The sequence below is a fragment of the Oncorhynchus keta genome, chromosome 9 (genome assembly GCF_023373465.1).
Source record: "Oncorhynchus keta strain PuntledgeMale-10-30-2019 chromosome 9, Oket_V2, whole genome shotgun sequence".
Taxonomy (NCBI): domain Eukaryota; kingdom Metazoa; phylum Chordata; class Actinopteri; order Salmoniformes; family Salmonidae; genus Oncorhynchus; species Oncorhynchus keta.
In genome coordinates, this window is record NC_068429.1 from 45069684 (window position 1) to 45087025 (window position 17342).

The window sequence follows — 17342 nt, forward strand, 5'->3', positions numbered from 1 at the left end:
AAATTAAAAAAATAAATAAATAAACACATCAAATTGATCAGAAATACAGTGTACACATTGTTAATGTTGTAAATGACTATTGTAGCTGGAAACGGCAGATTATTATACAGTACCAATGGCACGTTGTGTTAGCTAATCCAAGTTTATCATTTTAAAATGCTAATTGATCATTAGAAAACCCGTTTGCAATTGTGTTCGCACAGCTAAAAACTGTTGTTCTGATTAAAGAAGCAATGAAACTGGCCTTCTTTAGACTAGTTGAGTATCTGGAGCATCAGCATTTCGATTACAGGCTCAAAATGGCTAGACTCGCCAGTCTAGTCTTGTTCTGAGAAATGAAGGCTATTCCATGTGATAAATTGCCAAGAAACTGAAAATCTTGTACAACGCGGTGTACTACTCCCTTCACAGAACAGAGCCAACTGGCTCTAACCAGAATAGAAAGAGTGGGAGGCCCCGGTGCACAACTGAGCAAGAGGACAAGTACATTAGTGTATAGTTTGAGAAACAGACGCCTCACAGGTCCTCAACTGGCAGCTTCATTAAATAGTACCCGCAAAACACTAGTCTCAAAGTCAACAGTGAAGAAGCGACACCGGGATGCTGGCCTTCTAGGCAGAGTTGCAAAGAAAAAGCCATATATCAGACTGGCCAATAAGAAGAGAAGATTAAGATGGGCAAAAGAACACAGACACTGGACAGAGGAACTCTGCCTAGAAGGCCAGAACACCCATTGACTATCCATTAGAATTAGCTTATTACTATGACCGAAATTAAGGTTCTCGTTAATAAAATAGCCAATAATTATAGCTCAATATGCAAGTAAGCCATTGTGAGTCGGCAAACAATTGAACACATCATTAAAGCCCATTCATGCCTCCCATGTTGGTAAGGTAATGGTTTTCTAAGTTTTTCCCAATTTGTAACTTTTTAGTCATTTCGGTAATAAGGTTGGTGTTTGAGAATAAGAACCTCATTCTGAAGGAATTACATGTATTTGTTAATCTAAGGACTACTACTCCTAGATGATGCATCATAGGTGAATAAAACCAAAATTGTGAACTTCAACTAGTATACCATTTTTATGATTTATGGACAAACTACAGCAACATATTTAGTTTAAAAATAAAAATCTAAAGTACAATTTTATCAAATTTACCCAATTTTATCCAAACGTATTTCAGTAATGAGAATTTGGTTGAGAAGTTACATAATTCAAATCAGACACTGTACCTTACACTAGGCATTTTAGTCTTCCGAATGATAGTTGAGTGTTGCAGATGCATCATGGTTTTATAATTTCAATCTTACTATTTCAATTTGTTACAACCATGGTTAAAACTGTTTTCATGACAATCACCCAACTAACCTCCACCACACAATATGCTCTGCTAGGTTTCTCTTCCTGTTGTCACTCGGCACTGTACTCTCACTTCCTGTTTCTGTCATCTACTTTCTCTTCTTCCTTATGTGTGTAACACACTTGTCTTATAGAGTTTGTTGTTGTTGTAGGTTGAGCTGCAGAGAAAACGTGTTGCTGAGGCCTGGCCCAGGACATCTGAACTTCATCCATTCTCTGGCTTGTTGTATTCTGTTTTTACTAGAGGTCGACCGATTATGATTTTTCAATGCCAATACCGATTATTGGAGGACCAAAAAAAGCCGCTACGGATTAATCGGACGATTTATTATTATGTATGTATTTATTTGTAATAATGACAATTACAAAAATACTGAATGAACACTTTTATTTTAACTTAATATAATACATCAATCAAATCAATTTAGCCTCAAATAAATAATGAAACATACAATTTGGTTTAAATAATGCAAAAACAAAGTGTTGGAGAAGAAAGGCAAAGTGCAATATTTGTAAAAAAAAAAGCTAACGTTTCAGTTCCTTGCTCAGAACATGAGAACATATGAAAGCTGGTGGTTCCTTTTAACATGAGTCTTCAATATTCCCAGGTAAGAAGTTTTAGGTTGAGGTTATTATAGGAATTATAGGACTATTTCTCTCTATACCATTTGTATTTCATATACTATTGGATGTTCTTATAGGAACTTTAGTATTGCCAGTGTAACAGTATAGCTTCCGTCCCTCTCCTCGCCCCTACCTGGGCTCGAACTAGGAACACATCGACAGCCACCCTCGAAGCATCGTTGTCCATCGCTCCACAAAAGCCGCGGCCCTTGCAGAGCAAGGGGAACAATTACTCCAAGTCTCAGAGCGAGTGACATTTGAAACGCTATTAGCACGCACCTCGCTAACTAGCTAGCCATTTCACATCAGTTACACCAGCCTGATCTCGGGAGTTGATAGGCTTGAAGTCATAAACAGTGCAATGCTTGAAGCATTGCGAAGAGCTGCTGGCAAACGTGCGAAAGTGCTGTTTGAATGAATGCATACGAGGCTGCATCTTTCTACCACCGCTCAGTCAGACTGCTCTATCAAATCATAGACTTAATTATAACATAATAACACACAGAAATACGAGCCTTAGGTTATTAATATGGTAAAATCCGGAAACTATCTTTTTGAGAAAACAAAACGTTTATTCTTTCAGTGAAATACGGAACCGTTCCATATTTTATCTAACGGGTGGCATCCATAAGTCTAAATATTCCGGTTACATTGCACAACCTTCCATGTTACGTCATAATTACGTACAATTCTGGCAAATTAGTTCGCAATGAGCCAGGCGGCCCAAACTGTTGCATATACCCCGATTCTGCATGCAATGAGCGCAAGAGAAGTGACACAATTTCCCTAGTTTAATATTGCCTGCTAACATGAATTTCTTTTAACTAAGTATGCAGGTTTAAAAATATATACTTCTGTGTATGAATTTTAAGAAAGGCATTGATGTTTATGGTTAGGTACATTTGTGCAACGATTATGCGGTTTTGTTAAATCATCCCCCGTTTGGCGAAGTCGGTTGTCTTTGTTAGGAAGAAATAGGCTTCACAGTTCGCAACGAGCCAGGCGGCCCAAACTGCTGCATATACCCTGACTCTGTTGCACAGAGCGCAAGAGAAATGACACAATTTCCCTAGTTAAAATAAATTAATGTTAGCAGGCAACATTAATTAAATATGCAGGTTTAAAAATATATACTTGTGTATTGATTTTAAGAAAGGTGTTGATGTTTATGGTTAGGTACACATTGGTGCAACGACAGTGCTTTTTTAGCGAATGTGCTTGTTAAATTACCCGTTTGGCGAAGTAGGCTATGATTCAATGATAAATTAACAGGTACCGCATCGATTATTTGCAACGCAGGACAAGCTAGATAACTACACATGGTTGATGATATTACTAGTTTAACTAGTGATTATGTTAAGATTGTTTTTTTATAAGATACGTTTAATGCTAGCTAGCTCATTGCTGCACTCGCATAACATTGCAGCTCATTGCTGCACTCGCATAACATTGCAGCTCATTGCTGCACTCGCATAACATGCCGTCTCCTCGTGGAGTGCAATGTAGTCGGCCATGATTGGTGTCCAAAAATGCCGATTACTGATTGTTATGAACTTGAAATCGGCCCTAGTTAAATCGGCCATTACGATTAATCGGTCGACCTCTAGTCTTTACTCTGTGACTCAAGCCTCTACTTGCATTTTCCACAGGCCCCTCGCCCTTAGCTTTGTCCCCTGCACAAGGATGTCATTCATAGACACATTGAAACCCAAATATATATATGCGTGTGCAAAAACATACAGGAATATCTATTTACAAGTACAAGTTTCAAGCTGTTGTAATGCCATTTCAGGAGCCTAAAAGAGCTGACTGAGGCTAATATCACATTTGATTCAGAATCGCATAGACTTTGATTGAATTGGAAACCGATGAACACCAACTTTTTATTGATAATTTCCCTCCGACATGACAATGGTATTCAAAAACAAACAGCATTAGGCAGACTACAGTGTTTGTTTAGATAACGATGACATAACCAAGATGGACTTTACCTCCATGCTGGTTGATAGTCCCGTTACCCCTGTGATCTATTCTGGTAGGTTCTTATTTTTCAGAGTAAGTAACTCACGGACACTAGAGAAGCTTTAACCAAGTTTAATTCTTCCCAAAGGTTCTGTACAGCTGTAATTCAGACAGCAAAACATTTCTTAACATCTCACTTTAGGACACTCCTTCTCTCTCCAATCCTTACATCTTATGATTCCACAGAAAGAAGGTAACCAGATACTAAACCCTGATTACTCCCTTAATAAGGGGAACTGACCTCACCTCCTGACCTCTCCTTCCCCTAGTCCACAGATGTCCATCACTCTCCTATCTCAACCGTTGCTCTCCTCCCTTCCACCCAACACATTCCAAAGCTATCGGTCTTCCCACAGAGAACCATTAACTTCTGACTTTTACAACCCAGTCTCTTTCACTCTTCCTATTCAAGGCTTATTCTCTATCATTTATTTAATATCTAAATGTTCAAAGTTTAGCATAATGTGGAAATAGTCAATGGGCCTGAATACTTTTCGAAAATGCACTGTACTTGTATTCCTCACCATAGAGGGCTAGAATCTCTCACCTTCTTTCTGAATCAGTACTTCCCTGAGGGGGAACACCATGGCTCCCAATTATGGCAACCTTTTCATGGGGCTCCTATAACCGGACCCCATTTTTTTTTTTTTACCAAAATAAAACCTTTTTAAGCCGGGCAAAGTTATGACTTTACTATGTGGATTATGATATGGTTATTTGTCTTGGGTCTTTTATGACTTTTTAAACCACTGCAGCGAATACTATGTATGTATAATTTGATGTCGGAAGTTTACATACACTTATGTTGGAGTCATTAACTTGTTTTTCAACCACTCCACAAATTTCTTGTTAACAAACTATAGTTTTGGCAAGTCGGTTATTACATCTACTTTGTGCATGACACAAGTCATTTTTCAATCAATTGTTTACAGATAGATTATTTCACTTATAATTCACTATTTCACAATTCCAGTGGGTCAGAAGTTTACATACACTAAGTTGACTGTGCCTTTAAATAGCTTGGAAAATTCCAGAAAAGTTTTATGGCTTTAGAAGCTTCTGATAGGCTAATTGACATCATTTGAGTCAATTGGAGGTGTACCTGTGGATGTTTTTCAAGGCCTACCTTCAAACTCAGTGCCTCTTAGCTTGGGAAAATCAAAAGAACTCAGCCAAGACCTCAGAAAACAAATTATAGACCTCCACAAGTCTTGTTCATCCTTGGGAGCAATTTCCAAACGTCTGAAGGTACCATGTTCATCTGTACAAGCAATGGTACACAAGTATAAACCACGCAGACGTCATACCGCTCAGGAAGGAGACTCATTCTGTCTCTTAGAGATGAACCTCCTTTGGTGCTAAAAGTGCAAATCAATCCCAGAAAAATAGCAAAGGACCTTGTGGAGATGCTGGAGGAAACCGGTACAAAAGTATCTATATCCACAGTTAAACGATTCCTATATTGACATAACCTGAAAAGCTACTCAGCAAGGAAACAGCCACTGCTCCAAAACCACCATAAAAATTCTAGACTACAGTTTGCAACTGGACATGGGGACAAAGATTGTACTTTTTGGAGAAATGTCCTCTGGTCTAATGAAACAAAAATAGAACTGTTTGGCCATAATGACCATTGTTATGTTTGGAGGAAAAAGGGGGAAACTTGTTAACCAAAGAACACAATTCCAACCGTGAAGCACGGGGGTGGCAGCATCATGTTGTGGGGTTGCTTTGCTGCTGGAGGGACTTGTGCGCTTCACAAAATAGATGGCATCATGAGGTAGGAAAATGACGTGGATATATTGAAGCAACATTTCAAGACATCAGTCTGGAAGTTAAAGCTTGGTCGCAAATTGGTCTTCCAAATGGACAATGACCCAAAGCATACATCCAGAGTTGTGGCAAAATGGCTTAAGGACAACAAAGTTAAGGTATTGGAGTGACCATCAAAGCCCTGACCTCAATCCCATAGATAATTTGTGGGCAGAACTGAAAAAGCTTGTGCGAGCAAGGAGGCCTACAAACCTGACTCAGTTACTCCAGCTGTCAGGAGGAATGGGCCTAAATTCACCCAATTTATTGTGGGAAGCTTGTGGAAGGCTTGTGGTAAGAACTGCCATGAGATACATTTGCATGTTCTTTTTATTTGATTTATTTAATATTTTATTTAACTACGCAAGTCAGTTAAGAACAAATTCTTATTTACAATAATAATATGCCATTTAGCAGACGCTTTTATCCAAAGCGACTTACAGTCATGTGTGCATACATTCTACGTATGGGTGGTCCCGGGAATCGAACCCACTACCCTGGCGTTACAAGCGCCATGCTCTACCAACTGAGCTACAGAAGGACCACTGCCAAACCCTAACCAGGACAATGCTGGGCCAATTGTGCACCGTGTTATGGGACTCCCAATCAAGGTGATACAGCCCTTAATCGAACCAGGGTCTGTAGTGACGCCTCTAGCACCGAGATGCCGGGCCTTAGACCGCTGCACCACTCGGGAGGCCCAAATACATTGCAAATACATGGTCATAGAAGATATTAATTATTCTGATAACGGAAAGTTACTGTTTGACAAAATAGGCATACAAAGACAAATGTAGCAAAGTGTGGAAATGATAACAATTGAGTTAAGGAAATGCAGAAATTGGTAAAAATGCTGACATTTTTGGGTGATTTGTTTTATATGGTTCAATCAGAAGAAAGCCCCATTAAAACCAAACCATAGGGTCATACACTACTCAAAGCATATTTAGAACTTGTATTATTAATACACACATACGCCATACCATCAAAAATGAGACATATATTGTGATATAATATTTTGGCCATATCGCCCAGCCCTACACTAGTCTATCGCAGGGCCTTAGCCCCAATCCATCTCCTTAATGCTGTATGTGCCAAGCAGAGGCATCCTGTCCCACTTTTTAGTGTTTTCGTGTGACTCGACCAGGGATCGACGCCTATGGATATCTTTAGTGTCATTTTTTAAAAACATTTTTCTGTTCTCTCCTGTTTCCCAGGCCTGTCACCAATGTACTGCAGCCTATTTGGCCTGATGAGGGAGAGCGACCGCATGTGGTTCCCACCCAATCACATCCTCAAACTGGACGAATCAGCCAATGAGATGCTCCTCTTCAGAGTAAGGTAGGAACTAGGAAGTGGAATGGGATCAGGGGTCTAGCACAATTTATTTCTCTGTTGAAAAGGAAATATTTAGTTGGCTCAATTCCAATAACCCACCCCCTTAACATTAAAATAACTGTGGGAAAGCAGTGCTCGTCAGGTGGGGGGTGAAGGACACTACTGGTGTCCTAGCTAGCAGCCTCTGGCATTGGGCGAGGCATGTAGTGACCGTAGTATGCAGATAAACCCTACTCTCCTACCGATTGGTTCTCAAAACTCCCAAGGCTCGAATCTTGCTTCAGGAAAGGTGGCTAATTTAAAAATACTAGGATGGAAGCAATTTTTATGAATCATGCAAAACATGTACTGTTAAAAGGAATATGTTCGGTAGCCCGTTACACTCGTACCCTTGTGCGGGTTGAAAATGGCAGATTTGGGCGCTGATAAGTGCCTAAATTGGAACGCATTGGCTGTACAGTAACACACTATAAATGATGTCAGAGCTCAGGTTTCAGCGTTTTCACAGCGCTGTGTGGGTTTTGACTGACAGCCGTTCTGAACTTGAGCACCGCACACTTCAAGAAGCTTTCGTGAACCCTCCTGCTAATTGGGCATTTTTTGTTTTCTGAGGGAAGGGAAGGCTTTAAAATAGTAAATACCACTTTGATGTGCCAAAAACTTGAGTCCAAATATGCACTTCACATTAAAACTTATGTCATTAACAGTCACCGTTTACGATCACTGTTTGACGTGCAGTTACAAGATGACATGGCGTCACACCCTGCGTTGGTTCTGAACAGAATGAGCCTATGTCTATTGTGATGAAAATTTGCCACGGAACTCGCACCTGAATGCACGCAAGACTCCATTCTATGTGCACCAAAATTACCATCTGGTTCTCTGAATCGCCCTGTGAATGCCTAGCACTGTAAGATCCTATTTTATAACTCACCTAGTCATGTTGGCAACAGAACAAGATTTCAAATGATGCCCACCTGACCCAGATAGCTGTTTATAATGGGCCATTTTTTGGGATTGCGTGAACAATAACCGTACTTGTTTGATGGCGGGGACGCGGGGTTGTGTTCCAAACAGAACAACTACAAGTGTGCTTGCTATAGTTTCTCAACGGCATAGCTAGGAGAGCTAAAAAAAAAAAGAGCACATAGTTGAATACTCTTCTTTGAGTCATTAAAGTACATTGCGGATAAAAAAGACATGTACCTCTATGGATGTGTAGCTGATCTGTTTGTGGACCCTAAAACATTTGGTATAAATATTAGTTCAGTTCAGTAGCAGTGGTTTTAATTGTTCGTACAGGCAGAAAATGCCTGTGTGAAGGAAATGTGACATGTCAAACTGCTATTATGGAATGAAAGTCCTAGTCCACATTGAACCACAGCCAGAGGATGTGTCCTGGCAGTTTTGTTGTTTTGATGTTGTCATTTGTTGCTGATACGGTAAGTACGTATTTCTTGCATAAGAAATATAAGGAAAGCTATTACTGCCACCTGTACAGGCTAGTCATCCTTTGCATGGTAGACTATCCATTGGCTGCTTTTATTTATCGCTCTAACTACTAGTTGCTCCGTTTTCATTTGCCGCCACCCTGTTTCTTCCCCCCCCCCCCTCTCTCTCTAGGTACTACTTCCCTGGCTGGTATAAGAACCGAGTCTCCTGTGCCCACCGCTATGGGGTCAACAAAGGGCTGGAGAGCCCCGTCTTAGACGACACCGTCATGTCCTACCTCTTTGCTCAGGTTAGTCTCGACTTTGGCATTATTTTTTGCCTGGTTTGTTTTCAGTCTGGTAGAGTGAAATTCAAGAGCGCAAGATGTAAATTCATAAAGAGTCTCAGGGTAGGAGTGCTAATCTAGGTTCAGCTTTAAATTAATCGGCTCTTCTACTCAGGGTTGCTGTGTAAATATGGGCTCTGACCAGACCACAGGCTATATTTGGGGTAATGGTCTCTATAATCAAAGCACCTATCAGCAAGGCTTATAGAGCTTGTGTTGTGTAAATCATTGCTTAATCCACCCATTGGGTGGAAGGGTGGTAGGGTACTGAAGAAAGGGGAAGTGATATTGGGAGGCAGGGTGAGAGGCACAGTGGTGTTTTTTTGTGTGTATGTGTGTGTGCTATCTCACGTTTTAACAATGTTTATGTGAAGATTTGTGAACCAGGGGGCCCTTTTGATCTACGCTTATCCTTTTCACTTTACTATGAGAGAATATGCTGTCAATTAAAGGGGCAATACGCAATTGCTGCATCCCAATTTTGGACTTATAAATAAATTATATACACTCATTGATTCTTGAAGAATATAACTTAGAGATGCCTCATGAGCTTAGTTAAACTTCCATACATCAGAACCCAAAAGATTAGCTTGTTTTACCCAATGTTTGTAAAAATGTCAAATGTAAATAAACACAGTATAGCTTCAAAATATGCTTGAAACTATAATTCTGATTACCTTGGATAGGCAGTCCTTGCATCAATTACACTGTCTATGAATTTAAGTGGTTACATTTCTCCTGGCCTTTTTTTTTTTTACCAGAACAGAGGTGGGATGTGCTTTATCTTTTCAACTGCGGATTTCCCCTTGAGTCTGTAGTGTGTCTTGTCTTTGGCTATGCCGGATTAAGTGATATGACATGCTATTCTATAAAATCCTTTCTCTGTAATTATTATTACCTGATTGAGCTAATCATATAAATGTAATTAACTAGAAAATCGGGGCACCACAAAAGAGCGTTTATAGAGCTGTTATCTTCCGAATAAACTCTTAAAGACCTAGTAATATTTATCATCAATAGCAGTCAATATTAATCGTCACCTTATTTCAGTCTCATCTGAAATTTGCAATTTCTTGGTTCACGAACCCTGGCTAACAAGTTGAATCAGCAATACAAAATTGGGTTTAATTATTTATTTACCAAATACCTAACTAATCACACAGAATTACATATACACAGAATGCAAATTATGTCATACAGAAAACGTCCCTGGTGGACGGAGCCGATATAACGGCTGGTTACACAAAGGAAAGGGGGTTGGGTTTGAGTGAAAGAGCGGGAAGACTGAGGAACAAAGGGAGAAGCCATGCTATCGTAAATACAGTATCTTATGCATTCTAAATGACCGTCCATTTGGAAAAGGAAAATGCAATAAATATTTACTCTGATCTGCGCTTCGGTAGGTTGGTCCTAGATGCTGGCGGTGTTGGCCAACAGAGATCTTCCTGTCCTCAGAAGAATGTCCAAGGCGGTAAATTGGATATGTTGTCGTATCGACGTTGTGTGTTAGGCTGGATACGTCATCCGTCCTTTCCTAGCCCACGTTTACAGCGGCCGCTGCTAACTCAAAGGCTAGGAGGTATCACTTCTGTAGTGAATAAGAGTTCAATGTTCATACCATTCGCAACCAAAGCTCACGCTGATGTTGGCTTCGTTCTGTAGTTATTATCTGAACCATTCTGACATCGGATCGTCATCCTAATGTACCCGGAACAAGAGGTTACATTTTTGTCAAGGCTTTATATAGAGGAGGGAGAAGGGTGTGTTTTCATAGTTTTATAGCCCATGTCTCTTTACAGGGGTGGGTCACTGATTGAGCAGAGCTCTAACTTTTTGAAAACACAATTTTCTCATTTGGAAGCTAAAATTACATTTAATCTTTTCACAAATAGTGTCATATTTAAACATTTAAATTGCACAACAATTGCATGTGAATCTGATAACTAGAATGTGTAGACTTTCCCAGATACAGTTTATGTTGTCCTGTCATCAGTCATAATGTCTCAGATGACAACTGAACTTATATCATATTCATTAAGTACCAACGCATATTTCCAGAACCACACGGGGGGACCTAGTGAATGACCTGCAGAGAGCTGGGACCAAAGTAACAAAGCCTACCATCAGTGACACATTACGCCGCCAGGGACTCAAATCCTGCAGTACCAGACGTGTCCCCCTGCTTAAGCCAGTACATGTCCAGGCCCGTCTGAAGTTTGCTAGAGAGCATTTGGATGATCCAGAAGAAGATTGGGAGAATGTCATATGGTTAGATGAAACCAAAATATAACTTTTTGGTAAAAACTTGTGTTTGGAGGACAAAGAATGCTGAGTTGCATCCAAAGAACACCATACCTACTGTGAAGCATGGGGGTGTTTTTCTGCAAAGGGACCAGGACGACTGATCCATGTAAAGGAAAGAATGAATGGGGCCATGTATCGTGAGATTTTGAGTGAAAACCTCCTTCCATCAGCAAGGGCATTGAAGATGAAACGTCGCTGGGTCTTTCAGCATGACAATAATCCCAAACACACCGCCCGGGCAACGAAGGAGTGGCTTCGTAGGAAGCATTTCAAGGTCCTGGAGTGGCCTAGCCAGTCTCCAGATCTCAACCCCATAGAAAATCTTTGGAGGGAGTTGAAAGTCCGTGTTGCCCAGCAACAGCCCCAAACATCACTGCTCTAGAGGAGATTTGCATGGAGGAATGGGCCAAAATTCCAGCAACAGTGTGTGAAAACCTTGTAAAGACTTACAGAAAACGTTTGACCTCTGCCATTGCCAACAAAGGGTATATAACAAAGTATTGAGAAACTTTTGTTATTGACCAAATACTTATTTTCCACCATAATTAGCAAATAAATTCATTAAAAATCCTACAATTTGATTTTCTGGATTTTTTCCCCCTCATTTTGTCTGTCATAGTTGAAGTGTACCTATGATGAAAATTACAGGCCTCTCATCTTTTTAAGTGGGAGAACTTGCACAATTGGTGGCTGACTAAATACTTTTTTGCCCCACTGTATCACCAGTAGTACATTTACTGTTATTTCCTATAATGTGTAGGTGATCCTTTCTAACGCAGCTTTTCTGAAAGGTATTATGTAGTAGAACTGCGTAGGTGCTGCTCTCCACTTTCTGGAGGACCGAGTTTTGAAATCTGTGGAATTAGAGTATGATAGTTAAGGAGATGGAGAACATTCTGCCGTTTTGATTGCAAATATGCAGACTGAGTCGAAAAGAGATCACACAGAAGGCTGTTGTATAAAACCCCTGCCTCCGGATTACATCTTCAAACTAAGGGCAAACATGGCATCTGTGACAGAGGGGGAGAAGTGTCCATCCATGTATAAGGGTAAGATAGTCTAGCTAGCTACATTTTTCAGATATTACATGTTTCTAATTTTGTCAGTCATTTTCTTTTTAAGTTAGTAGCTAACATTAGCTGGCTGGCTCCCTAGCTAACGTTACGTGTTTGATCTGTGTAGTAATATTTGTATCTGTTAGCTTGCTAACATTGAACCTTGTTGGTTAGCTACCTGCAGATTCATACATTATGAGTTTAGATTATGGTTCATTGTTTAGCTAGCTACATGTCTAAACGAAAGACTCCACTATGCAAGTAACCATTTCAATAGAATGATGTAACTACAACAACTGTTGATAGACGTAGCTGGTAAATTCGCTCTGGCTATCTACTCCGATTTCAGAGCACTCTTGTCTGAGTGTGCCAGAGCGCAGAATAACTGACACATTTACTAACGCTCAACACCCTTTGAATTTGGCCTGTGTCATGCAGCGTGAGGTGCATGGCCGCAGATGCATGGCACCACAATGGGCCTCAGGATCTTGGCACGGTATCTCTACATTTAAATTGCCATCGATAAAATTCAGTTGTGTTTGTTGTCCATAGCTTATGCCTGCCCATACCATAACCCCACTACCACGATGGGGCACTCTGTTCAAAACGTTGACATCAGCAAACCGCTCGACCACACAATGCCATGCATGTGTTCTGCGGTTGTGAGGCCGGTTGCCAAATTCTCTGAAATTACATTGGAGGTGGCTTATAGTAGAGAAATTAGCTTTACATGCTCTGGCAACTGCTCTGGACATTCCTGCAGTCAGCATGCCAATTGCACACTCCCTCAAAACTTGAGACATCAAGTGTGACAAAACTGCACATTTTAGAGTGACCTTCTATTGTCCCCAGCACAAGGTGCACCTGTGTAATGATCATTCTGTTTTATCAACTTCTTGACATGCCACACCTGTCAGGTGGATGGATTATCTTGGCAAATGAGAAATACTGACTAACAGGGATGTAAACAAATTTGTACACAGAATTTGAGAGAAATACGCTTTTTGTGCATGTGGAACATTTCTGAGCTCTTTTATTTCAGCTCATGAAACATGGGATCAACACTTCATGTTCCGTTTATATTTTTGTTCAGTGTAATTGGAAGCTCCCTTAACGACCAGATCCAGGTACATTTGATACTTTTCAGAATGGCAGAATTTAACTAACTACTCTACCAAGTCAACAGCCTTCAAAGGGAGAGATGGGTACTATACTAAATCACTATACTTAATCTTAATCAGTAACAAAAATGTTTTAATTACTGAGTTAACAAAACACAACTTCTGTTCACAGGGAGGCCACTCTCCCCCTTTACTTACACCTTACTTGTTTTAATCTACCCCAACGTTTTACTGTATGTACTATCACCAATCTCTGTTGGATATTCACTATTTGCTTCACACTCCTTGTGTATTATTTTGAGATGAATAGGTTTTGTACCCAAATTATAAAATACATCAGCCAGATACCAATGTTCACCAAATTAAAACTTAGTGGGTTTTTTTTGTGCCAGATACCGCACAAAAACAAAAATGTTGAAGGCTAATTTACCCCATTCTGACAGAAGTTAAACTATTTCAGAATAAAGAATGAATAAAGTCTCACAAGATTGAGCGTGTGAGGAGTGTTTGGTCATGCCAACAGATTATCCAAACACAAAATCGGTTCTACCCCAGCTACAATAAAGAATAAGCCCGGTATTGTTACTGGACCTATTGTAAACTGCATGGGTAGTAGTTCCATTGCTCTTGACTCCACTGAATGTAATGATTTTTCTCGTTGTAAAGGTAGCCATTTTGAGGCCAAATATCCCTATGCTTTCTTTGCCTCCAACTCTGGACATTTTCATGAGTTTGCTGCTGCTCACTAGTCAGTGAAGAAAGTGAGTTGGCGCAGAGAGCCCAGGCACCACCGTACATTCTCACCCAATGGCCAAGTGCGTGGCATCAGTGTGCTTTTATTCTCCCTACTCTCAAAACCATTACCAGTGCTTAGGGTATGGGAAGGAGCGACAACACGCACTGCAGCACCGTGAGCTGAATTTGATTCCGCTCTCGATGCAGCTTGCACTATCTGTTCCCAGCTGGTGTGTTGATCCACCACGCTGGCCATAGCAGACTTAATAGTGGGTTTCAAACCTGTCACAAATTCCTTCACTAGCATCAAAATTGCCAGCCAGAGCCACATTTTTGTGCCCTATGTTTTTTCCATCCTATCGCTCTTTTGGACCCTGAATAAATTTACTGGTTTTGTTCACATCTAGTCTGAACAGAACCTTCCCTGCAGTGGTTAAGAATCCCCCGCTACATGTGAGGTTGTTGGATCACATGCCTCGTGGCTGTAAGACCAAGCAGGGTTTTTGAGGTGCTTGGAGTTGTGCCAAAATTGCTCTAGGCAGGAGAGGGCAGAGAACGGGATCATAAGCGCCCGCATGGAAACCAAAAATTCAACCCTCTTTTTCTAATGAAGCTGACGAATTCCTGACCCTATTTAACTTCTTTCATTACGCAATGCATTTCCTCAATACTTGGCAGCTGGTACGAACCGGGCTCACCTCTCTATGGTTTCCAGTCCAATCCAGCCCAGGACTACTATGTTGGATTTGATTTGTATTATTTTCCAGAGCCTTCGAGGTCCTGGTTCTGTTGATTTCAAAATGTTTCTCTAGTCGCCTCATACTACAAGCTGACTCTCTATCTTTAATATGAGATTTAGCGGTTCTACCTTGCTGTTGATAAAACAACGCCAGGTTCTAAGTTTCTGGGACAAACTCCCATCGGACTCCAAAGAAAGCTACATTTAATTAAACCACACTGGGTCATACAGCTGCAAAAGACAAGTTACAGAATCTCAGAACATATATTTATCACCTCTGTTTTCCCGGACAAGCCCTCCCCCTCCTGAGTTTAGGAGGTACAATGAATCTCTGGCTAGGGAGGTGGTGTTATCATCCCAGCCCGAGTCCAGAATCTTTGGTACTCTTCCACGCATCTCCCGGTCTTCTTATCAGTAGGGAGTATACATTCTTGCACCTTGCCGCAGTCCATTCTTAATTATCCTCTCATACACGGAGGGCTATTTGAGAAAAAGCAATATATTCATGGTTACCATGATGCAAATCATAATGAGTGAATATAATACAACACAGTTAAGCTATAAGACACAGGGCAGGTGTTCGCAATCTATTATCTCTACCATTTGACTCCTGTCTCACAGGGGCATCTATCAAACCCATAACATGTTATTCACTATTGCTAGGATGCTTATATGATTATAAACATACTAAAACATGCTCAAGTCAATTAGTCACTTTCCGACAGTAGTTTAGGACAAGTTAGGCCCTGGGTTGCTGTAAGGAAAGGGGTGTTGACTCTTTAGTACACATTCTGAGAACTGAGGTACCTGGTTTCCACGTATCTATTCGAAAGTTGGGTAATGTTCCTCAAGATGTTCTGTCTGGTTCGTGCATTAGTTATCTAGTCGAGGCCGGTGTCTGTGGTTTTAGTTGATGTTATCCACGTAGAATTTAGAAAGTGAAACTGTACTGGCTAGGGTTTTAATAACCGCGAGGGCCCATGGGGACAGAGAGAGGCATGACACTGATAGGGCTGAATAACTACAGATTTGAGGCTTGAACAACTGCTTTGTGCCTAATCAGATGGTCTATCTGCCGTTTCTCTTCTCTCATGTCATGTCAACGTTATCCCTCTCCCCCTTTTTTTTTCTTACTCTTCTCCCCTTTTCTGTTTTCACCTTATGCCACCTGTACCCTGTATCTGCCTGCCTATTTACTTCCTCTGCCACTTCTTCCTTTCTGGCTTGTACCTCCCTCCCTTCCTCCCTCCCTCAGTGGCGTAGTGACTTTGTGGATGGCTGGGTCAGTATCCCAGTAAACCATGAGGCCCAGGAGGAGTGTCTTGGCATGGCTGTGTTGGATATGATGAGGATGGCTAAGGAGAGCAGCCAGGCTCCTGTGGACATCTTCAACGACACCAGGCGAGTACACTGGAGGAAGATGGAGCATATTGAACCTCAAAGCAACGAAAAATGTATGAGGAATCGTTTGGTAAACAAAGCGGCGTTCACACCGGTCAAACCAGGTGGATTGCATAGGCTCCGCTGTGGTCCCTAAAGATATAGGGATGTTAACCCTGTGTCCTGGCTAAAATGTTAACCTGACATTTGTATTTCCTTCCTGGCCACCTAATCATCCCTAAATCCCTAGCTTCCAATTGGCCTTTTTACCCATTCATTTACCCGTACATTTTTTTTTTCTCACACTTATTCCCAATTCATTCCGCCAAGACAATGTGCTGTAGGACGTTGGTACCTAACCAGGCGCTAATGCGTCTCTCACTCTCACTCTCACTCTCACTCACTCTCACTCACTTACTCACTTACTCACTTACTCACTTACTCACTTACTCACTTACTCACTTACTCACTTACTCACTTACTCACTTACTCACTTACTCACTTACTTACTCACTCACTCACTCACTTACTCACTTACTCACTGAATGACAAATGAATGAATGGGCAATAATTATGGAAGTTACTTCACAATCAAATTTAAATGAGGCCTAAATGAATGATGAGGATGAAGAGGTTGATTTAATTCAGAACAATAGTGTAATTGATGAGTTTGTTATGCCTATTTATCAGTGTTGGCTTATGTTAATAATTTGACCACGCACCTTGCAGGTTGATACATTCTCGTTTACGTTTTATTTGGTAAAAATAAGCTGTTATGGTACTGTTTTATTTACTAGGACTCTATTACTAATCAAATGTATTGTACAGGAAATGAAAACATGCTGTGTGTTGCAGTAGGCCTTTAGAATAACGCAAAACATATCCTTGACTCGATCCAAGTTGATGAGTGGGAAACAAACGATGCCAGACAGCCGGCACATCCAACCTACTCCTAAACTACTCCTAAACTACACCTAAACTACTCCTAAACTACACCTAAACTACTCCTAAACTACTCCTAAACTACTCCTAAACTACTCCTAAACTACACCTAAACTACACCTAAACTACACCT

The 17342-nt window shown here is 40.8% G+C and overlaps 1 protein-coding gene across 2 annotated transcripts in view; it reads left to right on the forward strand.

Moving 5' to 3' along the window:
• LOC118387924 (tyrosine-protein kinase JAK2-like) overlaps positions 1-17342 on the forward strand; it is a 74386-nt gene that overhangs the window by 27367 nt on the left and 29677 nt on the right. For both annotated transcript variants that reach the window (XM_035776754.2, XM_035776755.2), the window contains exons 3-5: positions 7036-7159; positions 8780-8897; positions 16143-16288. In XM_035776754.2, the coding sequence (XP_035632647.1) occupies positions 7036-7159; positions 8780-8897; positions 16143-16288 (388 nt within the window). The remainder of the gene's footprint in view (positions 1-7035; positions 7160-8779; positions 8898-16142; positions 16289-17342) is intronic.